This window comes from Hemitrygon akajei, chromosome 6 (genome assembly GCF_048418815.1).
Source record: "Hemitrygon akajei chromosome 6, sHemAka1.3, whole genome shotgun sequence".
In the NCBI taxonomy this organism is placed as follows: domain Eukaryota; kingdom Metazoa; phylum Chordata; class Chondrichthyes; order Myliobatiformes; family Dasyatidae; genus Hemitrygon; species Hemitrygon akajei.
This window is the reverse complement of record NC_133129.1, coordinates 99,082,371-99,107,995: the sequence shown is the minus strand read 5'-3', so window position 1 is coordinate 99,107,995 and position 25,625 is coordinate 99,082,371. Positions and strand designations below refer to the sequence as shown.

Below are 25,625 nucleotides of genomic sequence, written 5' to 3'. Positions count from 1 at the left end.
GAGAGATAGAGAGAGAGAGAGAGAGAGAGAGAGATAGAGAGAGAGAGAGAGAGAGAGAGAGAGAGAGAGAGAGAGATAGAGAGAGAGAGAGAGAGAGAGAGAGAGAGAGATTGAGCAGCTGCAGCTGTCATGGTTTCTTGAAATAACCAGGAGACGCAGAAGATTCTTCGAGAAGTTTAAGCCTTTATTTGCAAACAAAAGCTGAGACAATCAATGAGCGTGTCACTAATTGTGCGCCGAACCCTAGTTCACAGCACTCTTTATAGTAATTTTGTATCTTAGTTGCATTAGCATATACTTGTTCTAGCACCCCGACTGGTCCCCATACCATCACGCCACTCCACGATCCTGTCCACCACCGTTATCTCTACATTGCTTACTTTCACTGTTAGCTACATTCTCAAGGCATTGATGTGTTCAATAGTACAGAGACAATACAGAGATTTCATTCTCCTACTAAATTGGATACATTCATAGCAACTAGCAAACACAAAGCTGACTACATAGTTTTGGTTACACAGCAAACAATGCAACTTTATACTCCAATGAATCCCCCCTTTGAGACCCATAGGGTCTCACACAGAGAAAGAAGAGTAAGAGTCCGCGCACAAAAGCCCCAATAAACTCAAGCACTTATTCCCAAATCTCGGGTTAAACTATAATTTTCTGCGCCAAGACCTCAAAGTATTCTCTCCCTGTTACCCTGGGCCGCTGAGCCAAAAACCTGTCCCTTTGTACCTGAGACAGTAAAAAAAAACTCAGAAGCCCTTACAATCTACTCCCACACTGTCGTTTTGCTCTTGTTCATCCTGCAGGTGTTGTAGGCTGTAACAATACATCTTCGGTGCTTCTTTCTCCACTAAGCTTGCTTCAGTAATCGCCACGAGCATCGGAAATCGTTTGGTTGCAGCACGCACTACAAGAGACTTGAGACAAGGAAGAAAACAGCACAGCACAAGCGCACAGCTCAACAATACAATACTGACAGTTATTGTTATTTTAGTCAGCCATGCTCCCCATCCTCCGAGTCTACTTTCTAACCAGTCAAATAACTGATGTCCGAACCCTGCATTCTGTTTAACTTCCTTTCTTAGACTTTTCAACTTATACATTGCCTTAGTAAACGATCCTTCTGGACTAGTGTTATTTGGTATAAAAGTACAGCACTTCTCTCCAAACATCACACAAACTCCTCCTTTTTCTGCCAACAGCCAGTCCAATGCTTGTCTATTCTGCCACGCCATTTTGCTAGTTGCATCTAACTGTTCTCCCAAGGCCTCCAGTGCATCATTGGTGTAGTTGATGAATCTTTGCTGATTGTAATATATATAATTTATCCATTCAACATTCTTAATAGTTCCTATCAAGGGTAGAAATGCTTTGAAGCCTGCAGCAATCTCATTTCTTGCCTTAAATTCATTAGGTATACCTCTCGGCTGTCCTATACTATCTATCCAGATCATCGAGTCGGGTTCATATTTTCTCCTTTTCCGCAATAGTGTCTGCTGTTCAGAGATATCAGTGTTGAAGTGTATTTCAGGGGATACTATAACTTCTTGAAGTAGCATAACACGTGAACACGTACCGGCCCAATTGATGGGAAGCGTGGATCTTAGACCTCCTTCCTTACCACACAGCCACCAGGGGTCCACTAAGGGGTTGGTCTGGGCGTCCAATGCACCTTCGGGTGGAGGGGAACCTACTATGAGTCTTTCGCCTGGGGTTACATCCCACATCTGAGTGCAGCTACTTCTGAAATGACCCACTGGACGAGCACCTTTCCTCGTAAAACATTCATAGCTCAACTGATACTGCATTATAAGCTGTTCCAGTGTAGGTGTCTGGCTTCTTTTGTTTATAGCCCATGGTCTGCTGTAGTTGCAGTCAGAGGCAAGCTTGCGTTGATCAGACTGCGAGGAAGCCTGATATAACATACACCAATATGGGCACATTGGTGCGTTTCTCATACAGCTTTGATAGCAGGGATCTGTTACAACACAAAGCTTCAGGGAGCAAGCCTTAATCGGACCTGGACACTGTCGTTCACATTGCTCCCTATACTCTCTCCGCCACCGCATGCAAATGGAGGAGTTATAAGGCATGGGAACTACCTGCTGAGTGGGGCTTTCCCTTGAGCACAGGGCAATTCTGTCTCTTCATCATTCCTGCGGTGTAAGTTGCCCATTGATACCACTGATTAGTACGTGTCTGTAACCATGGCAAGGAGGTAAGTGTTGTGCTCCTCTTACTTCTTTTCTGTAGGTTGTGTGGGGACTGAACAGTCCCATTCCATTTCTGCCACACTAATGGTTTCCAAGTCTGCACTGGAGTATGTGGGTGCTTTGTCCCCAGGGGCACGACTGGTCATTCCCAGGTCATCCCCGTTATCTGAAGAAGCACTACTATCCACCACCACATCCTGAGGGTCTTCAGGCCCGTCCTCAGAATCAAAAATTTCCCTTACTAATTGATCAAACTCCTGAGGTGCAGTGTCAGCTTCTTGTTCATCCTGTCTGTCTCCTGCAAACTGCTCTTCCACATCACTTACCTCGGACACTTCACCTGATTGCCCTTGCGGGACTGCCCTCGTGCAGTGGTTCAGATGGTACCAGGTGGAGTGTCCTTCTACCTGAACTGCGGTGGGTGATGCCTTGGTCACCGTAAAGGGTCCTTCCCTTCTCGGCTCGTTCCACTTTCTCCGAAAAACTCACACGTAAACCTGGTCTCCTGGTTTGATCGGTCTTTCCGCCTGTACGGTCTCCGGCTCTTTCTGTTTTTCCTGTGCATAAATAGACCTATGTATCATAGTTAACTGCTGCATGTATTGTTTCAATTCTATTTCCAATTGTTCCAAACTAAGTCCTTTACACGGCCATCTCCACTGGGGCACTGGCATGGGCCTCCCAGTGAGCATCTCATGCGGTGTCAGGCATGTCATTCGATTAGTTTGCATGCGGTAACTCATCAATGCTAACGGTAAAGCATCGACCCAATTAAGTTTAGTGTCTGCACAGATTTTGTTCAGTTTGGCTTTCAGGGTTCCATTAATTCTCTCTATTATGCCCTGCGACTGAGGGTGGTATACACATCCAAATCTTTGCTTTATCCTCAGCGCTTGTAGTACCAATTTGACCGCTTTCTGGATAAAAGCTGAACCATTGTCTGAGCTAACTTCTATAGGTATTCCAAACCTTGGGATCACTTCATTTGTCAGAAATTTTACCACTGTCTTTGCCCCTTGATCTCCTGAAGGTACCGCCTCCACCCATCTGCTAAATCGATCAATTACTACCAGCATGTATCTTTTCCCTCTCACTGTCTTTATCATGTCTATGTAATCGATCACTAAATGTTTAAATGGTCCTTCGGGTACAAGAATGTGACCTATTGGGGTTGTAATTCCCTTCCGAACATTTTTCTGTGTGCATACTTCGCACTGTGACAAGACAAAGTCCAGTGAAGCCTGTAAATAAGGTGACCAAAAACCATCCTTAGTTATTTTCTTTATCACTTCCCCCCTTGCACAATGGTCAATCCCATGTGCTTCTGAAATCAGAATCATCAGTAGAGGGGTGGGCACTACCAACAAACCGTCTTCCATGCTCCACAAGCCTTCTGGGTTCTGCTTGGCCCCCCCTTCGTCTCCACATTGTCTGTCCTGCCAAAGTTGCCTTATCTTGTATTTCAATTAGGTCCTCTACCATAGGTTCTGGAGCTAGGCTTACCTGGGGGGCAATAACAGCTGATGTACATCCAGACGATTTTCTGGTTGCCTCGTCCGCAGCTTGATTTCCCTTTGTTATTACATCCCTTCCCTTTTTATGTGCCTGGCGTTTTACTATAGCCAATGCTTTAGGTTTCATTATGGCTTTTATTAAGTCTAGAATTAGCTGACAATGTTGTATGGGATCTCCACTGCTTTTTTTAAAACCTCTCTGTTTCCACATTGCCTCAAACAAATGGCATACTCCATGAGCATATGCCAAATCAGTATAGATGTCTACTTTCTCACCTTCCATCATTTCACATGCAGCTGTCAGGGCTTTGATTTCCGCTAGTTGGGCGGAACATGGTTGGGGACAGGACTCCATCCTAATAATCTTATAGCTCGACTGATCCTGCTGCACTACTGAGAACCCTGCATGATTTCCACCATAATCCCTATAACAAGAGCCATCTACAAACAGAACCTTTTTATCTGCATCCTCTAGTGGTTCTGACCTTAAATCTGCTCTCAATTTGGTAAATGCCATCGTCTTCCCTACACAATCATGGGGTTCTCCTTCATAGACGAAAGGGACAAAATCGGCTATATTACTGGTAGTGCATCTCTGTATAGTTATGTCTGGAAATGTCAATAGCATCTGATACGCTGCTATCCTGGCTGGTGTCAGCACAAATTTCCCTCTTTCCAGCAATTCTGCTACTTTGTGGTGTGTGTACAGAGTCACAGGATAGCCCAGGGTTACAGATGATGCCTTTTCATATGCATAGTACAGCGCCGCCAATCCCTGATAACAGGGTGGATACCCCTGAGCCACCTCATCTAGTCTCGTACTGTAGTATGCTATCGGCTGCCTGTGCCTGTCTCTTGTGTTAGAACCGCTGTGACATAACCCTCCTGTCGGTTGGATACATACAAATGAAAAACCTTCTCGTAGTTAGGCAAAGCTAATGCTGGTGCTGACTGCAATTCCTGCTTAATAGAATTGAAAGCTATCTCTGTCTCTTCATTCCACTGTAAGCCGTTCTTCAAATTTGTATGTCCTGCTTCTTTCATTATCTTTCTCAAAGGTGCCACAATCTCAGCATATTCTCCTATCCAATCTGAGCTGTACCCTGCCATTCCCAAAAACGTCATGATCTGCCCTACTGTCTGGGGTTTTGGGGCCTTAGTTATTGCCTCAATCTGATCTGGTGCTATCGCCTTCACTCCCTGGGATATTACCCTGCCTAAGTATTCCACTTGCTGCGTGCAAAATTGCAGTTTCTTTTTGGATACTTTATGTCCTCCGTGCGCCAGCTTCTCTAACAGAGTTATAGTGTCCTGCTCACACTGTTCCTTACTGTGGGAGCAAATCAACAGGTCATCCACATACTGTAACAATGTACTTTCCAATGGCATGCCCTCTAGGTCTGCCTTCAACACCTGATTAAAAACATGTGGTGAATGTTTAAACCCTTGAGGCATTCTGGTATAGGTATACTGAGCACCTCTGTAAGTAGATGCAAACAGATACTGACACTGGTCGGCCAGAGGAATGCCAAAGAAAGCTGAACACAAATTAATCACTGAAAAGTGACTTGCTTCTGGTGGAACATTAGTCAAAAGTGTGTGTGGGTTGGGGTCTACTGCTGGCCAGTCCTCTACCACATCATTTACCGCTCGCAAATCATGCACCAATCTCCATTTAGATGTATCTGCTTTTAAGACCGGCAGCAACTGGGTATTGCATGGACTGTTTGTTCTTTAAAGCACTCCTCCTTCAAGCAACCCCTGCACTGTCGATGCTATTCCCTCTTCTGCTTCTGGTCTTAATGGGTTTTGTGGTCTCCTGGGTGGAATTGTTCCCCTTTTCAGCCTTATTTCCACCGGACTAGCTGTTTTTATTTTCCCTATGTCCGTGTCATGCTGTGACCACAGAATAGATGGCAACTCATCTAATCTTCTATCTTTCTGCTGGCCTCTTTCCTTTCCCAGCAATGGCATGTGTGGTTGGGGAGTTATTTCTACCTCTTTCACTGTCCCTACCATATCTACACTTACCTTTATTTTAATGCAATTGTTATCTTCTGATATCCACACCTCTGGCGTGATTTTCCTCCACACTGTTACGGTTTCAGCACTCTTAACTAAGGGTCCTAAGTCTTTAGACTGATATTCCTTGTTTACCAACAATGTTATGTGGGGCGCAGCCTCTGGTATCCTGTACCATTTTTCTAAAAAGGTGTTCCACTGAACTTGTAAAGCTGCCCCTTGCTTCCCAATTATCACAGCCTCCCCTTCCAGGTGCTGTTGGGTACATGCCTCCAGGTGCCATCTCTCCTCTAACTCCCTGTTCTGAGTCTTGTCAAAAATCACTGTACAATGTAGCTCAGATTTGGGCGTTACTACCCTGGGTAATATAGCCTGCACGCCCTTTTTCCATTTTTCCCAGGTTTCCTGAATCTGATCTGTGATGTCTCCTATCCAAAAGACATTAGCCTTCTTGTCTTCTCGCACTATCAATTGAGCCCCTGCTCTTTCCACACTCAGCCCATTTCTGGTGCATTCTAATTTTAATTCCAGTTTCAATAAGGCATCTCTGCCTAACAAATTAATCGGAGTTCCTTTAAATACTAGCACCGGCAAATCAATTCCTTTATTTCCCATTCTCAACTGCAGTGGAGCCGTGCACTATGTCAACTGTGTTTTCCCCAAGAACCCTACCGTCTTAATAAACTTTCCAGACATGGGAAGGTGAAGGGCATACTGTGGCTGTATACAAGTGTATGTGGCTCCAGTATCTATCATCATTGGTGTCAGTTGCCCTTCTAATATAACCTGAACAATGGGTTCCTCATCTGCCTCCCTTGTTATCATTGGGTAATGTCCCTTCCCACTCGAGTTCTCGGGGCACCCCTAATACCTCGCATAGGGGTTCCCAGGTCTGCTTGGGCCTGTGGGGGCTGGTCCTTGGCTAAACTTTAGTTCCCTTCTTATCGGTTCCTGCTGGTGTGTGACAGGCCATGGTATAAACGGACAATCTCTTCTCATGTGACCTGGCTGATTACATCCCCAGCACAATCTCGCTACCTCTCTTTCCCCCTGTTTCCTCACTGGTCCCCTCTGCCCATAGCTCCTCTGTCCCCCTCCTTGGGACTTCCAGTCCTGTCTGGGCTGTTTGAATTTAGTCTGTTCCTGACAGGGCATTTGTGGGAATGCTCCTCCAAAGACGTTGATTATTGGCATGGGGTTTTCTGGCCCTTGTCCTACAGTATGATCGGTTCCTTCATATAGCGGTGCTTCATCCAGTTCGATGGCTGTACTCGGACCGGTGGCTGCTGGCAGCATCTTTTTGCTTTTCTCTTTTTCCTTCTTTTTGAGTTTTTCGAGCTGCATTTGTATTAACTTTCTTTGCACCTCTTTCTGCTGCTCAGCCAACTTTCGTTTGTCTTTCCGGTACTTCTCAATGGCATGGACTACGTGGTCTGTATATTCTTGTGGGGTCATTGACGTCAGTTCCTCCAGTTTGGATTTTACTTGCGGAGGCATTGCATCCAAAATGCTATGTCGGAACAGTGTGGTGATAAATAAGCTATTTTCCACCTCTTGCTCAGTCTCCAGTCTCCACCTTTTCAACTGGTTTTCTATGTAGGCTGCTGGGTTTTCAGTGTCTCCCAGTGGATCCCCCTTTAAGGCTTTGGGGTCCACTTTGGGTGGATAAAGCTTCCTGAGGGCCTGCCATACCCTCTGCCTCACTCTGTCAAACCCATCTCCATCAGTTCTCGGGTCGTTCCGAGTTTACTATGCCAGCCATTTCCATTAGTTTGTTAAATTTGGAGGTTCCCATCAACCTTATCAATAGTGCCTTCAAATCTCCCATAGCCAATAATTGTCCCACCGTTTCTTCTTCAAAGGCTCTAATCCATTTCCCTGCTCCTTCATGTAGATTGTGCAAAGTGTTTTTCAGGCCTTCTAGGTCCTGGGATCCCCAAGGGATATTCTGCACTTGTCTTGATCCTTTAACTAACAATGGCATCATTCTTCCTCCTTCTTCCCACCTGCCCTGGCTCTCCTCCTCCCCTGACTCCCCATCCGTCTCAGGGTATGTCTTTACTGCCTCCCACACAAATTTCTCCGGGGTCCTCTTCTTCCCTCGGTCTTCCGGTGGAGTCCTTCCTTTCTGTCCTGATTCAATACTTGGTTGGCCCCTGGAGTATTTTTCACATCTCCTCTGGCAATTCCCTCTCAGTAACTTATCTAGCTCTCTCTCTACTTCTGCAAGTTGCTTCCCTACTGCCTCCTTCTGCTCTTCTAGGCTTCTGCCTCCTACCTCTTCCCCACAAATTCTTGCATCCTCTCTCTCTCCACTTAACTCTTGCTCCTCCAATGAGTCACCTTCTCCTTCTTCCTGTCCGTGTCTGTACACCTGTGGCAGGGACTCCTCATGATCCTTACTCGTGTTTGATTCCCTTCTCTCTTGTGTTTCTCCAAGACTCTCGTCTCCTATCTTTTTTCCACTTCCTCTTGAATGCCTCATCTCTTCTTGCCCTGATGAGCCACTTCCTTTTCTAGTCTGTTGATTTCTATGGTATAACTGATACTCCTCATACTCCTTTTCCTCTCTCAAGTATTTCATCCGTTCAATCTCTTCTTTCATTTCTCTCTTTGCCTGTTCCACCTTTATCCTTTCTGCCTGTATCTCCTTCCATATCTCCACTTTTTCCTTCTCGTATTGTCTTTTTTCCTCTTCATTATCCCAAACTTGTACTTCTCCCTGCATGTTTACTGTTCCTGTCAGCAGGGGGCACTGCTTAGGGGTTCCTTCCTCATTATAGGGTGGGGGTCTTTCTGCTTCTTTCACATCTGGGTACGGACCTGAAGCCAGCTTCTCACTGTACCTTCCTCTCTCTCTAACAGGCTGTTTTGCCAGCACCTTAGTGTCTTCCTCGCTTGTAATCAATATTCTACCTGTCCTCCTCAGCCTTTCTCCCTCCGTTCTGAAGAGTTTTAGCACTTCCATTTCTCGTTCTCTTTTTTGCCCTCCTTTCTTAGATTTATCTTTTGGTTTGTAACTTTTAATTAGTGCCTCCATTTCTTTGCACAAGTTTACATCAAATGTTCCTTCTCTTGGCCATTTTGTGACCAGGTTTTTGGTTCTTTTTTCCCATTTTTCTGAAGTTTTTGTGATCTCATATTTATTTACCGGGATTTTTTTGCTCAGAATCTCTACTGCCGTTCCTTTACCTGTCATGTTGTTCTCTCTTTTTAAGGTATTTCGGAGATTCACAGTTCGTTTACTGGATAATATTATTTACTGTAATTCTATGCCTAGTCTATCGTCTATCTACCAGCGTTTTAAACTATATATTGGACTGTCCTTGTTTCCTATTCTGTTTTGCCCATACAGACCTCTACATTGAGCGGTATCCACAGAACTTTCTCTTTGCACCTCGTCTATTCAGACCCTTATCTCTTAAGGCGGTATCCACGAGGATTTTCTCTATTTTTCCTTTCCCTGCCCATTCAGACCTTCGTTTTATACGAAGCGGTATCCACAGGGATTTTCTCTATGCACCTCATCGATTCAGACCCTTATCTCTTAAGGCGGTATCCACGAGGATTTTCTCTATTTTTCCTTTCCCTGCCCGTTCAGACCTTGGTTTCATACAAAGTGGTATCCACAGGGACTTACCAACACCACGTGGAATTTTTCTTCACTTAACTTCTTATTAACTTATTCGTACTTACCCTCACTGCAGTGTTCTTGATCAATCCTCTGAGCCTCCCGTTAACCCCCAATTTTGCCAGATTCTTTGGACCGGAGAGACCCTTTGGCAGTGGTTCCACACTTCTGAGACTCCAAGACCTCCCCAAAACCAACAGAATTCTTAGTCCAAATTGTCGCAAAAAGCGCTTACCTTTTGTTTGGGTGCACCCTTAATTCTGTTAGCCCTGTGGGGGTCCCTAGAGGACTGGGAAGCATCCCCAATCTGCTGTTTCCTTTCCGCGGGTCTCTTTCCGGTCATTTTGCGGTCGCCAATTTTTGTCGTGGTTTCTTGAAATACCAGGAGACGCAGAAGATTCTTCGAGAAGTTTAAGCCTTTATTTGCAAACAAAAGCTGAGACAATCAATGAGCGTGTCACTAATTGTCTGCCGATCCCTAGTTCAGAGCACTCTTTATAGTAATTTCTTATCTTAGTTGCATTAGCATATACTTGTTCTAGCACCCCAACTGGTCCCATACCATCACACCACTTCACGATCCTGTCTACCACCGTTATCTCTACATTGCTTACTTTCACTGTTAGCTACATTCTCAAGGCATTGATGTGTTCAATAGTACAGAGACAATACAGAGATTTCATTCTCCCACTAAATTGGATACATACATAGCAAATAGCAAACACAAAGCTGACTACATAGTTTTGGTTACACAGCAAACAATGCAACTTTATATTCCAATACAGCCAGCAAACCTTCTGTTGTATTCTGATCCCTTCGTACCATTGTGGTCATTCAGTCATGACACGTCCATTCTCAGATAGACCGTTCTTCTGTGGTGGACTCCTCACTCTGGCATGAGTGGACACACACCCAAGTCCCCACCAGCCTTGCCATCACACTGTGAGCTTTGTTGACCGATCTCCTGATTCCGTCCTCAATGCCCCCACCTTCCCGTGGATGCACAACACTCGGTCAGTGTCCACTGGTGTGTCTGAGGGGTGTCTGCCCACACCTGTCTTTTATCCCCATTGACAGGGTATCAGCCATCCATCAACTCAAAATGACCCTGTCCATCAAATCAGGCCACTCCTGCTGTCTCCTTAGGAATATTAACAAGCAAAGTAACGTCCTTGCAGTGAAAGGTAAACAATCCAGGAAGCCATAATACATAAATCAACTGTCTCTCTCTCTCTCTCTCTCTCTCTCTCTCTCTCTCTCTCTCTCTCTCTCTCTTATCTGTAGCAGATGTCCCTGCCTCTGTGCTTCATCTCTCTCTCTCATTAGCAGCATAGTTCATAGTTCTCAAGTTGGGGGGGGGGGGAATGGTTAACGCTTCACCCCATTTCCATCAGGTCTGTTCAGCACACATAACAATAGCAAGAGACAGACTAAAATACCTTGCTAATGTTACACTGGGTGGATTAGGTTAAAATTGTCCCCAGAGTTTCTAACCACTGTTAGTCAAAAGATCCAAAACTGTTAAAACACTTGACACTTTCTAAAGCTCTTAAAAGCTCTCAAACACCTTCTGCTAACTCCAGACTATTAACATGTCTGGAAACCCTCATTCCTTGTCCAATCCTTAAAAACATCCTCAACAGATATATGAGGTAGGAGGGGAAGTAAACCACTCACTTCTTCATTCCCTTCTCACATTCAATAAGATCATGCCTGATCTAACTGTAAACACATCACCACGTTCCAATCTATTCTCAGCCTTAAAATTCCTCAAAAACTCTGTTCTCACTGTACATCAAGGAAGAGATTTCCAAAGGTTCACAACTCTGGGAGAACAAACTTTCACCTTATCTGCACATTAAATCAATAATCCCTTAAACATTGACCCCTTAGTTATGCACCCTTTAAGATTGAAATAACATCTCCTCTTGATCTATATCTGGAAAAAGCTCACATCTCTTTGACTGTTTGTCCCACTCCCATCAGGGAGAAGAGTATGTAGCATCCACACCAGGAACACCAGGCTCGAAGTTGCTTTCCCCAAACACAAAGGCTGATTAACACCTCCACCTACTAACCCACCACATCACCACTACTTTATCATTTCCAGTCAAGTTACATTATATACAGGACCTCTTGTACCTAGTCAACTTACGTAAATAGAATCAAACTATAGAAACTATCTTCTGCATTTATATTTATGGTGTTTTTATTATTGTTTTATTCATCTTATTTTTTGTGCTGCATCAGATCAGGAGTAACAATTATTTCATCCTCCTTTACACTTGTGTACTGGAAATGATATTAAACTTTGCTGAATCACCTAGTCAAGATCTCTCAGATTACCTGCATACTGTGAAATATCAGCAGACACATCCCTTACCTGTCCAACCGTTCCTCACTCTTTTCTGGAATTAGTCATGAAACTCTTCTCTGAACATTCTTCCTGAGATAAAGGAGAACCAACACCATCACACACAACAGAGAATAACTTGCATACGTTTACACTCAGTTCTCAAAGCCATGAACTTACTGTTACTTTTTGCAATAACTTGCTGTACCTACAAAACAAACCTTCTGCAAATTATGCACAATGATACCTAGGTCTTTCTGGCATTTCAGAATTTAATTTAATGAGTGGCAGCTGAATTTAGCTACAATACTCAGCTGAGGCACTGAAAAATATTGAAAAGTTTGTTTTGAATATTGATTCCTCTCCAATAAAAGAGGACTGCTGAAATTCCATCTCTTTGTTAAATGCTGGATTATCAGCACAAAGATTACCAATGCCTTATTAACAATAACAGATAAATATCATAAGACATAGCGACAGACGTAGGCCATTCCGACCATCGAGTCTGCTCCACCATTTCATCGTGGCTGATTTATTATTCCTTTCTGAACTTCATTCTCCTGCCTTCCCTTGCATGCCGTTTCTATGTCCTGTTGTAACTTGCACCCCACATCCTGGCTGCTATTTACACACCTGTATATAACTTGCATCAAGGTTTTTGTAACCCTTGCAGTTTCTTAACTCTACCCTCAGAATTCGACACCTTCCAATCCTACTTCACGTCTTAACAACCGAAACACTCCAATCCCTCCGCCAACCTGCCTGACTTTTCAATATGTATCTGTAGCTGATTTGCACTCAGTTCTGATCTTCTTTCAGCTGCTTTTAATAAAAGATCAACTTTTTTTACAAAGCTTGAAATAATAAATGAAGTTTCCTCCAAGATTAGTTGAGCCACGTGAAAATGTTAAAAATGAAATCAACAAAAAACTGTTGCTCTTTTCCTTTGTTTTATTCCAGTTATTGGAGGATTTTCTGACTCTCAACTAAGCAAAACCCAAACAAAGTACAAGACGTACAATGCTGGCATTACTTCAACACAAACGCCCAGTGTAGAGTCCAGCACTTCAACCAGAGGAACCAGCACACCATTCAGCACATCTACCACAACCACCACATCACCTACACAGACCAGTACTTCAACGAGCACCACAAATACTGCGACAAGCCAAATGACATCCACAATGACCTCCTCCTCAACGACCAAAGAGCCAATGTTGACAACAGCCGTTACAACTCCTCGAACCACTGTGCGTCCTACCACAGCTAAAAGACCAGGTAATTGTTAATTCTGTTATGTAGTTTGCTCATATTGCTGCAAAATGGCTGTTTTGTGCATCATCCTGTCCTGAATTACAGAATTATCTTTCACTTTCTCCATATGCTATCTGACCACTGGATGTTTTCAATATTTCTGGTGTTATTTATTAGTTACAAACCATCCTGCCGTGTTATGTCATTAATAAAATCAGAATATGTTAAACCAAATATTAGTGGCAAAATATGCAGCAGTGTGATTACAAAGCTGTCCAATAATAAAGGGTTACAGCAGGATTTCATTTACTTATATATTGGTTAATAATTAAAAGATGGAGTTTAAACCAGGCTAATGAGAGTTGTTGCATTTTGGGAGGTCTGATGCGTGTGCAAAGTAGGTGATTAATGGCAGGATACTTAATGATGTATAATTGAATTAGATCCTGCAGTCCATGGCCATAGCTTTGTAAAAGTGGCCAAGCAAGTAGATAGGGTGTTCGGGAGTACCTCATGTTTGCCTTAATTCATCAGGGCACTCGGCATAAGAATCTGGAGTAATGTAGCAACACTATAAAACTTTGGTCAAGCCACACTTGGAGTGTTGTATGCAAATCTCGTCACTCCATCATGAAAATGACGTGGAGGCCTTGGAAAGGGCACAGAAGTTTCCTGGAATGTTGCCTGAACTTGAGGGTGTGAGTTATAAGCAGAGATTGGATAAACTTAGAGCAACAGAGGCTGTGGGAAACCAAGTAGGTTTATAGAATCAATTAGAGTAGACTGTTAGAGGGCAGAGGTGTCAAGTACATGTATTTAAGCTGATAGAGGGAAAGTTCAAAGGACCAGGACAAGTCTTTTTACACAGAAAGTGGGAGGTGTCTGGAGGGGTTGACCTGGAGCGGTGCTAGAACCAGATGATATTGACGTTTAAGAGGCTTTTAGATTGGCACAGAATATGCAGGGAATAGAGGAATAGGGATCGTGTGCAGGCAGACGAGATTTACTTTGGCATCATGCTTGACAGAGACATTGTAAGACAAAAGGTTTGTTCCTGTGTTGTACTGTTCTATGCTCTACATAAAATAGAACTATAAAGGTTGTAAACAGCATTACTTAATGTTTGAATTAAACTTCAACAGATTTTACTAGATTTCCATCACCTTCACTTTTCCTTCAATTTTAATCTCATATTGCAGGCAGTGTTGCAGTTAGTGAAGTACACCCAGCAGTATGTTTGTTATAAACAAGAGAAAGTCTGTGGGTGCTGGAAAACCAAAGCAACATGCATAAACTGCAAGAGGAACTCAGCATCTATGAAAATGAATGAACAGTGAATGTCCAAATCTTAAATATACATGTGTTATATTTTCTAACTTCAAAACATTAAACTAATTCAAAGGAAGACATGTTACTCTGAAATGTGGGTCTAACTTCGAGTTTACTTTAAGCAAGATGTGCGCTCATCACATGGTAGCATTGTGACATTTGCAATTCATATATTTATACACATAACCACAATGAATTATATAAATAACAAAGAATGCTTGATTAAAGAATATATATTATACAAGATTGCTGATATATTACTGAAATAATAGATACACAACAATGAGGTCCCAGCACTGACCACTGGAACACCACTGATGAAAGACCTCAAGTTAGAATAACACCCCTCTGCCACTATCCTATGTTTCCATCGCCAAACCAATTTTGAATTCAGTCCACCAGCCCTCTGTGGATCCCATGTGCCTTAATTTTATGGATCAGTCTACTCTGAGAGACCTTGTTGAACTTCCTATTTATGTCCATGTAGGTGCCATCCAATGCCATGAGGGACCTTGTTGAATGCCTTACTAACATTCATAGATATATCCTACCCTCATCAATCATATTCATCACCTGTTCAAAAAATCAAGTTTGTAAGACATGACCTCCCCTGCACCAAGCATTGTTGACTGTCCCTAGTAAGTCTGCTTTTCCAGGTGTGAGTAGCTCCTCATATTCATACTTTAAACACTAACATTTTTAATTTTAAATCATTCCTTATTCTTCAAAATTATTAAATTGTTTTGCATGTTGCACCAACACACCACAGCAAATCCCTAATACATGTAAATATATATGGGGAATAAAGTTGATCCTTGATCTTAATGTTGTTGTCTAGTGATCTACGGCTTACTGACCAATCATTTCTGGTACAAACTGGTAACACATAAATTCAGAAGGAAATGATGGAGATCCCAAGCTATCTCATTATATATTCCAAATTCTAAAAATATCCAAAAGGCGAAACACTTCCAGCCACAAGCATTTCGAAGAAGGGGAAGTCAAACTGTACTTCCATTTTGTTTCTTGACTAAATTGACAAAATATCCCATCATGAAAGATTCCTTTCCATTCTTATCTTTCTCCCTCACAGGAACATGTTGCTCCTGAATTCTGACCAGTCGGCCTTTAAATGAATCTTACATCTAAGCCAATCTCAATCATTTTCCTCAGTTTTGTACCTCCACCTTCCCCCCCATACAAAGTCCATAACTATCCTTATACGTAACTATCTGAAAACCTATGGAGTTAGATCACAATTCCCAAATGCTCTCTCACGGAAACTCCAATTGCCTGGCCAAGCTAATTTACTAATACATTGTCCAACATGGCTCCTTCTCTGAATGGATTACCCAAAAAACTGTATTACAAACTATTAAATGCATCAACAAATTCAGTCCCGCCTAAACTTCTGGTAATAGGGAAGTGTCTGTCAGTACTGAAAAAAAAATTATAGTCACCTACAACAACTACCCTGTTACGTTCCACCTATCCATCATCTACCAACCTCTCTGTTCCATTATCTCCCACTGGGTATTGGGGAGCCTAGAGTATAATTCTATCTGAGAGACTGTATCTTCCATATTGCTTCTCTAGATGAGCTTAAGTGCCACTGTGATGTTCTCCCTGCTCACTGGTACAATACCATCTTATTTACACCCCTGAAACATCTGAGTCCTGCAATGTTGAACTGCTAGTTCTGCCCCTCTCTCAGTGAAATTTCTAGAATGGCCATGTACTAATCTAGGTCCTAACTGATCTGCTAAATCCTGTAATACTCCATGTAGTGAAATAAATACACTTGAGCCCATCAGCACAAAATGACATCTCTCCATAGATACTGTCTCACCTGTTGAGTTTCTCCAGCATTTTGTGAGTGGTCCTCTGGATTTCCGGCATCTGCAGAATCTTTGGTATTTATATTCATTAAACATTTATTTCTCTTTTTCCTTTTAAATTTGCTTCACCTAATCTCTACCTTCTCCTCAATCCCTTCATATGCTGACCCTATTATTCTGGTTTCCACCCTACCACACATGTTTAAACACTCCCTAGAAGTTCTAACAAATCTCCTTGCAAGGATATTGCTCCGCTTTCAATTTAGGTGCAACTCATCCTTTCTGTACTGGTCCCTGCTTCCCTGTGCTTGGGTGATGGGGGGTAGATATGTCACTACCAAAGGATGTATAAGGTGCTCCTTTCCTACGCCAGCCTACAGGTCACACTCAGACACAGTGTAGTACCTGCTTAGCCCCCTCCGCTCCCCCCACCTGACCAGGGTCACGTGAAGCCATGAAAGCAGGTGGTGGATGTATATATTGTCACTGGAGAGAGTCCAGAGGAGGCTATCACCTGAGGGGTTGTGGTGAACTACGTATACCTGTCTGGACACGCCACCCCCCCCCCCCCCCCAGCTGACTGCTCCTCTGGCTCCTCCCAGAGACCCTGGTATAAAGGCGATTGGAGGCACAGACCCTTCCTCAGTCTCCAGGATGTTGTGTGCTGGTCACTTGCTATTTGTGCTTTCTTCCAGCCAGTAAAAACCTACCTTAACCCACGTCTCAGAGTTATTGATGGTGCATCAGGGGTTGTCCATTCACAATGGAGTCTGTGGTGGGAATTGAACCTGGGTCCCTGGTACTGTAAAGCTTTGTGCTAACTACTGCACTACCATGCTGTCAGCCATTGTGTGTGAAATTTGGACCTTCGGTATGATTGAATATTCCTGTCAAGAAGAATTGGTGCATAACATCAGATTAAAGATAGATTGATGCATCTGTTCAGGTGCAGTACAGTTTTCAGTCTGTAGGAAGTACTTGTAATGTGAGCTCAATCCAAAAAAATGCCTATATAAAACTCGTGATCTATTTATACAGAAAAAAATCCATGCCAGAATGGAGGGATCTGGGATGATGATGACGATGAATGTGATTGCCCCGATCCCTATGAAGGGACCTATTGTGAACGTATACAGGATGAAATTGAAGTTGGTGAGTATGTTGTGAGTTTGGTGCTGTTGTTTTGACTGTCCTGCTGTCTCTTGCTATACAGACCATACGAAGATCAACCTGCCTCCATCCTGAAGCCCAGTAAATGAAAGAACAGTTTCTAACTCTACTCTGCTCCTATGTAAAAGTGTTATTAATTATTGAATCATGTTATATGATGGAATTTCAACCTGGTGTTAAATACAGTTGGGTGATATGGATGCAGAGAGCAGAACTCTGGGAAATCCATTAGAACAAAATTAATACATGTAACTTCTGTGAGCATATTACATGTAAGGAGGATCCTGGTGAATCAGAATGACATCTATCGTACATTCAGTAGAAGAAGAGTAGGCAACTTGGCAACTAACATCATGGCTCTGTGCTATTTCTCTGATTTACCCCCATCCCCCAAGTCTCTTCATATTAAAAATGTTATCAATTTCTGGGTATCCACACTCTCCAGAGCCCCTTACTTGAACATACCCAGTGGCTGAGCCTTGATCGGTCCTTCTGTAATGAACGCAAAGTTTCATTATCCACTGGGTGAGGAACGTTCTGGGTTGTGGAGTGGAGATACATGCTACCAAAGAAGATGTAAGGAGCTCCTTCCCTCCGCTACCTTGCTGGTCAACCTTAGCCACAGTGTAGCAACTGCTTGGCAACCCCTCCCCGAACAGGGTCAAGTAAAGCTGTGGGAGCAGGTGGTGGATGGGTGTATGAGAAGATGGTGCAATTACATCCTGGTTATGTGACCACTGACACTGGGCAGACAATTTCTGATAACGGTTCAGGTAACCCATCTTGTCAAGACACTGGCCAGAAGAAGGCAATTGCAAACCATTTCTGTAGAAAAAAATTGCCAGGAACAATCATGTTCGAGGATAAACCATGATCGCCCATGTCATGCATAATGATGATGATGAGGAAAGTTCACCTTACTTCTCTTCTGAATGGCCAACTTTGTTGCTTTTTTAAAAATTTTGACTATGGGTTTTAGATGAACAGGAAACACATTAACTCAGTATCCACCTGACCAACCTCCTTAAGAATCTTATACCTAACAGTGAGGTCACCTTTAATTTATCTAAATTGCAGAACAAAATTACTTAGTTTGCCTGATCATAAACATGGGAAAATCTGTATGTGCTGGAAGTCCAAAGCAACACACACAAAACACTGGAGGAACTCAGCCGGTCAGGCAGTATTTATGGAAATGGATGGACAGCTATGGGTCAAGACACTGCTTCAGCACTGGAAAGGAAGAGGCAAGACACCAGAATTGAAAGCTTTGGTGGGGAGGTGAAGGGGATAGCTAGAAATTGAAAGGTGAAGCCAGATGGGTAGAAAAGATCAAGCACTGGAGAGGAAGGAATCTGACAGGAGAGGGATGTGGATATCTCTTCAACCAAGTCATATGCCAATCCAGAAATCAATTGGGTGAACCTCTGCTGCACTCTGTTTGATGGAAGAGCAGAAGTACACCCTTCCTTTGGGAGGAAGACAACATTCTAGATGCAATTTCTTCTGGAATATACAACTGGAGCAAGGTTTATTTATTCAAATCCTCTTGCAATGAAGTCCATTTTAATATTTGTCTTTCTTGGTTGCTTGCTGTATCTATTTACATCTTGAAAACTAACAAATGCTTCAACTAACCAATCTCAGAGCACAAAAAAATGCCAGACCACAGAAACTGCAACCTGATAATCTTCCACCAAGCAGAACTGTTATTTTTAACACTGTTCCTTCAGACACTCCCCCAGTTTGATAAGTGATTCAAGAACTGCCTGTAACCTGTAGTTACAGGTTATCCTAATGACTCTGAGGTTGTCGTGAGACCATCCTTCAGGAGGGTAAACTCATCAAAAGCATCCAGCACAGATGAGGCACCTGGCTGAGTATTAAAGGTCTGTGCTGATCAACTGGCTGGTGTGTTCACTGAGATATTTAACCTCTTGCTTCATCAGTCAGAGGTACTCACCTGCTTCAATTATACCGGTGCCTAAGAAGAGCGTGGTAAGCTGCCTCAATGACTATCGTCCAGTAGCACTTAAATCCACAGTGATGAAGTGTTTTGAGAGGTTGGTGATGAAACATTAATTCTGCTGAGAAGTGACTGGGATCCACTTCAGTTTGCCTACTGACACAACAGGTCCACAGCAGATGCCAGCTCATTGGCTCTTCACTCAAACCCTGATCACCTGGACTGAAAAGATGCACAAATCAGGATGCTATTTACAACTACAGCTCAACATTCAATACCATCATCCCCTCAAAATGAATCAATAAGCTTCAAGACCTGGGGCTCAATACCTCCTTGATTTCCTTACTGGCAGATCCCAGACAGTTCAGATTGGCAACAACATCTCCTCCATGATCTCCATCAGCGCAGGTGTATCACAAGGCTGTGTGCTTAGCCCCCTGCTCCACTCAATTTACACTTATGACTGTTTGGCTAAGCACTGCTCCAGCTTTGAGCAGCACTCAGTTGGAGATTGGAGATTAGAAGCCTGAGAAGATGGAGTTCACTCAGGTTCGCCAATTGAGCAGAAAGGCAATGACTCATGGTAGTTTGGAGCTTTGAGCATTTGGAATTGATTAGCAAGAACAAATTAAAGTAAGTCAGGGCAAGTGCAGTGGGCATTGTCAGAGCAGCCGATTTTGGAGTGGCAAGTTAGAGTGGAGATTTTGAGACTTTTGCTCTTTGAGATTTCAGTCAGAGAAGGCAAAAAAGTTGCAATTAGAGTTTTTTCTCCCCTCCCTCACAGTTTATTATTTTTCCTTTTGTATATTTGCCAGAAGTCATGGTCCATGTTGGTACATAGGCAGGAAGTGTGTCGAGGTTCTGCAAAGCGAGTTCAGGGAGTTAAGTGCTACATTAATGGGCAGAACCTCCAGAGTTGTGATCTCAGGATTGCTACCCATGCTAGTAAGGCCAGCAATAGGAAGATTATACAGTTTACCACGTGGCTAAGGGTGTGCAGTGAACACCTTTCCACTAGTAATCACAATACCACAATACCATTTGTTTCAAAGTAAATATTCAAAAAGATAGGTTGGTCTGTGGGTAGAGATTCTAAATTTGAGAAAGCCCAATTTTGACTGTTTCAGAAGTGATCTGGCAAGTGTGGATTGTGGCAGACTGTTTTCTGGCAAAGATATGTTTGAAAAAGTTGGAGGGGTGTGTTCCTTCAAAAATGAACATTTTGACAGTACAAAGCTTGTATGTGTTCATCAGAATAAATAGTAAAGATAACTGGTGTAGGGAACCTCGGTTTTCAAAAGATTTTGAGGCCCTGGTTGAAAAAAAAGAGGAGGTGCATGGCAGATATAAGCAAATAGGAACAAATGAGATGCTTATGGAGTATAAGAAATGCAAGAGAACCCTTAAGAAAGAAATGAGGAGGGTCAGAACAAGGCATGAAGTTGCTCTAACAGACAAGCTGAAGGAGAACTCTAAGGGATTCTACAGATATGTTAAGAGCAAACAGACTGCAAAGGACAAAATTTGTCTTCTGGATGATTAGAATTGTAATCCTTTCTGTTCAAATCTTTTTTATTATTATTATTATTATTATTCAAAAATAGCACAAGTACATCGAAGTAACAACACTTACAATGCCTCAAAAAAGAAGAAATTATCTTAAGGATTGAAATTTTTTGTAAATAAAAAAAACATACTAAGCAAGAAAAGTGAGGGAAAAAAAGAAACCCATTGGAGGTACAACCCTGGAGCCATGCGTCATACAAAAAGCTTTTAAAAATAAACATCAAACCGCCAACAAGAAAAAAAAGATGTGTCAAAAAAAATTTACATTTAGATCATGGAGGAAATCTATCAGTTAACTGAAATGATAATAATGAGCAAATGAGCCCCATCTCTTCTCAAAATCAAATAAATGTTTAAAGGTTCGACTTCTAATTTTCTCCAAGATAAGACACAGCATCACTTGAGTGAACCATTGTGACAAAGTAGGAGCAGGTATATCCTTCCATTTCAACAAGATGGCCCTCCTAGCTATCAGTATAACAAACACAATACCACGTTGGTCAGACACAGAAATACTATGGATATTTTGAGGAATTATTCCAAAAAGCACAGTCAATTTATTAGTTTGTAAATTGATTCTGAATGCTTTAGAAATTGTTGAAAATACTGACTTCCAAAACTGTTTTAATATAGAACATGACCAGAACATATGTGTCATTGTAACTATCTCAGTTTTACATCTATCACAATACTTGTCAACATTGGGAAATATTTTAGAAAGTCTCTGCTTTGTCAAATGGTAATGACGTACAATTTTAAATTGAATCAGTCAATGACTAGCACAGATCGAAGAATAGTTAACCAGCTTCAGAATCCGTGTCCAATCCTCCCATATAAAAGTCAAATTGAGTTCCTTCTCCCAATCCTGTTTAATCTTAAGTAAAGGACGCTTATCCCATTGTAATAATAAATTATAAATTCTTCCAATTCTTTCAACGAGGGGTTCATATTCATATATGGTTCATAACAAGTCAGCCTCTAATATGTAAGTAAAATTACTTAAATATTTTTGTAAAAAATGTCTAACAAAGATATTGTAAAAAGTGTGAATATGAGAGAGAATACTTATCGACTAATTGTTCAAAAGACATCAATCTGCCTTCTTTAAATAAATCCAAAAAATAATGAATACCTTTATTTTTCCAAAGTAAAAAAATTGGATTACTCCAAGAAGGTTTAAAAAAGTAATTACGATATTACAATAAGTAATTACGATACTACAAAGTTTAAATTTTTTAAGATTAAAAAATTTGCGGAACTGGAGCCAAATTTGTAAAGAGAGCTTAACAACAGGATATAGGTTTAAATTAGCAACTTTAGCTAATTGTAAAGGTAGAGCAACTCCTAATAATTAAGTTAAATAAAACTTTCACAGCTCTCAGCTCCAGGTCTACCCAAACTGGTCGATCATTCCTATCACCCCAATATAACCAAAAGGACATATACCACAAATTAACAGCCCAATAATACATCCTTAGATTAGGCAAAGCGAGACCTCTGTCTTTTTTCAACTTTTGCAAATGACATTTACCAAATCTTGGTCTTTTATTATCCCAAATAAAAGATAGAATAATAGAATCAATCCAATCAAAAAACTTCTTAGTCAAAAAAACAGGAATATTCTGAAATAAATACAAAAATTTTGGTAAAGTCATCATTTTAGCTACATGAATACAACCAACAAGTGAAAATGTAAGTGGGCTCCATCTACTAAATGAATACTACATAGAGTCCACTAAAGGAGGAAAATTGGCTTTATAAAGATACTTATATTTTTTAGTAATTATAACACCTAAATATCTAAAAGAATCCGTACCTTTAAAAGGAATATTATCATATATAGAGTCAGATTTATTTAAAGGAAGTAATTCACTTTTACTAAAATTTATTTTATATCCTGAAAAATCTCCAAATTCGTCAAATAATTTTAGCAAAGCAGGAATAGATTCTTTGGGCTTAGATATATATATACCAATAAATCATCAGCGTAAAGAGAGATCTTGTGCATGGTCTCATTCACAAGAATCCCATGAATATTTTTGGCTTCACGAAGAGCAATAGCAAGGGGTTCTAGTATTAAGTTAAATAACAAAGGACTTAATTGACAACCTCGTCTTGTTCCCTGTGATAGCTGAAAAAAGGAGACCTACAGTTATTAGTGACAACAATAGCAATAGGAGCTTTACATATCATTCTAATCCAATTATTAAAATTAATACCAAAACCAAATTTTTCTAAAACATTGAATAAATATTTCCATACGACTCGATCAAATGCCATTTTCAGCATCCAAAGATATACGCATTGTGGAGTTTTAGAAGAAGGTGAATATATAATGTTAAATAGTCTCTGAATATTTGAAAAAGAATACTGACCCTTTATAAAGCCTGTTTGATCTTTGAAAATAATTTCACCCAAAACACTCTCCAGCCGATTGGCCATTATCTTTGACAGAATCTTAGCATCAACATTTAATAATGAAATAGGTCTGTATGAGGCACAATCAGTAGGATATTTATCCTTTTAGAGAATTAAAGAAATCGAAGCTTCATAAAAAGTAGAGGGTAAAACACTTTTCACAAAAGAATCTTTAAACATCTCCAACATATATGGAGAAAGAAATTTTCCAAATTTTTTATAAAATTCTACCGGATAACCATCAAGTCCCAGGGCCTTACCAGGTTGCATTGAAGAAATAGCTTTATGAATTTTGGATTCAGTAATTTGGGCATCAAGAGTTTTTTGATTCTCAGCAGAAATTTTAGGAAAAGCAATCTTTCGTAAAAAAGCATTCATTTCAGAAGACTCTACTGGACATTGAGATTTATGAAGTTCAGTATAAATATCTTGAAAAATCTTATTAATTTCTTCATATTCCCGAGCCAGGGTACTATCTTTTCTACGAATTTTCAAAATTTGCCTCTTGGCTCCAGCCGACTTAATTAAGGTGCAAGTAGTTTATTATTTTTATCTCCAAACATATAAAATGGGCTCTTTAACTTAAGTAGATAACCTAGAATTGGCTGCATTGATAATAGGTTATATTGTGATTGAAGTTCCACTCTTTTTTTAAAATAAGCCAATATTAGGGGAAGTTGCATAGAAATTATCTAAATATTTAATTTGTTTTGAAATTTTATCTAATTCTGCTTTAGTCTGTTTTCTAAGTTTAGCTAAATAAGAAATAATCTGGCCACGTAAAAATGCTTTGAATGTATCCCATATAATTAATTTAGACATACCTCCTATATCATTAAAAAGAAAAAATTCTTTTATCTGACTTTCAATAAAACTAATAAAGTCAGAGTTTTGCAATAAAGTCTGAGACATGCACCATGGTGGACGGCCAAAAATGACATCATCAACTTCAAAGGACAAACTCAAATGCGCATGATCAGATATAGGAATAACGCCATATTCACAGTTTTTAACATTAGGCAAAAGGAGGGGATCAACTATAATATAATCAATCCTTGAATATTTTTATAAATGTGAAAAAAAGAATATTCTCTGTTATCAGGGTGTAAATGCCTCCATAATTCGATCAACCCAAAATCGGTCAAAAAGGAGTTAATAACTGACGCAGAGCGATTTGGAAGTCGCTGATTAGTTGAGCTCTTGTCAGTCATAGGATTTAAACAATGTTTAAAATTTCCAACCATTATCAACATATACTCATTTAAATCTAGCAATAAAGCAATTTTTTTTTTAAAAAAAAAGAAGGATCATCTAAATTAGGGCCATACAAATGAACCAAAACAACCTTTATTACAAATCACTCCTTTAACAATTAAAAATCTACCATTAGAATCTGATTTGATATCCTCTTGAGTAATTATATTAGGTTTAATAAAGATAGATACGCACTTAGTTTTGCTCTGAGAAGTAGCATGGAGCTGTAATGCACAAGGTGCAAAATCAGTTCATCCCCCGGAGAAGGAAGGATTCAAAGGGGGGGGGGAAAGGGGCCACATTGGTTGATAAAGGAAGTCAGAGATTGCATAGCATTAAAAAAAAGGAAGTATGACAGAGCTAAAGTGAGTGGGAGGACAGATGATTGGGAAGTTTTTAAGGAACAACAGAACTTAACTAAAAAGGCAATACGGGGAGAAAAAATGAGGTACAAACGCAAGCTAGCCAGGAATATAAAGGAGGATAGCAAAAGCTTTTTTAGGTATGTGAAGAGAAAGAAGATAGTTAAGAACAATGTTGGGCCCTTGAAGAATAAATTGGGTGAAATTGTTATGGGAAACAGAGAAATGGCAGAAGAATTTAATGAGTACTTTAGATCTGTCTTCACTAAGGAAGACACAAGCAATCTCCCAGATGTATGGATGGGCCGAAGACATAGGGTAACAGTGGAAATGAAACAGATTGACATTAGGAAGGAAACGGTGATGAGTAGACTGATGGGACTGAAGGCTGACAAATCCCCAGGTCCAGATGGTCTGCATCCTAGGGTACTAAAGGAGGTGGCCCTGGAAATTGCGGATGCATTGGTAATCATTTTCCAATGTTCCTTAGATTCAGGATCAGTTCGTGACGATTGGAGAATGGCTAATGTTATCCCACTTTTTAAGAAAGGAAGGAGGGAGAAAACAGAGAACTATTGACCTGTCAGCCTGACATTGGTAGTGGGGAAGATGCTAGAGTCCATTATTAAGGATGAAATAGTGACATATCTAGATAGCAGTGATAGGATTGGGCCGAGCCAGCATGGATTTACCAAGGGTAAATCATGCTTGACTAATCTGTTGGAA

The 25,625-nt window shown here is 41.0% G+C and overlaps 1 protein-coding gene across 1 annotated transcript in view; it reads left to right on the top strand.

Moving 5' to 3' along the window:
* LOC140729819 (uncharacterized) overlaps positions 1-25,625 on the top strand; it is a 348,439-nt gene that overhangs the window by 277,551 nt on the left and 45,263 nt on the right. The window contains exon 5 of the mRNA XM_073050030.1: positions 17,202-17,315. Within this exon, the coding sequence (XP_072906131.1) occupies positions 17,202-17,315 (114 nt within the window). The remainder of the gene's footprint in view (positions 1-17,201; positions 17,316-25,625) is intronic.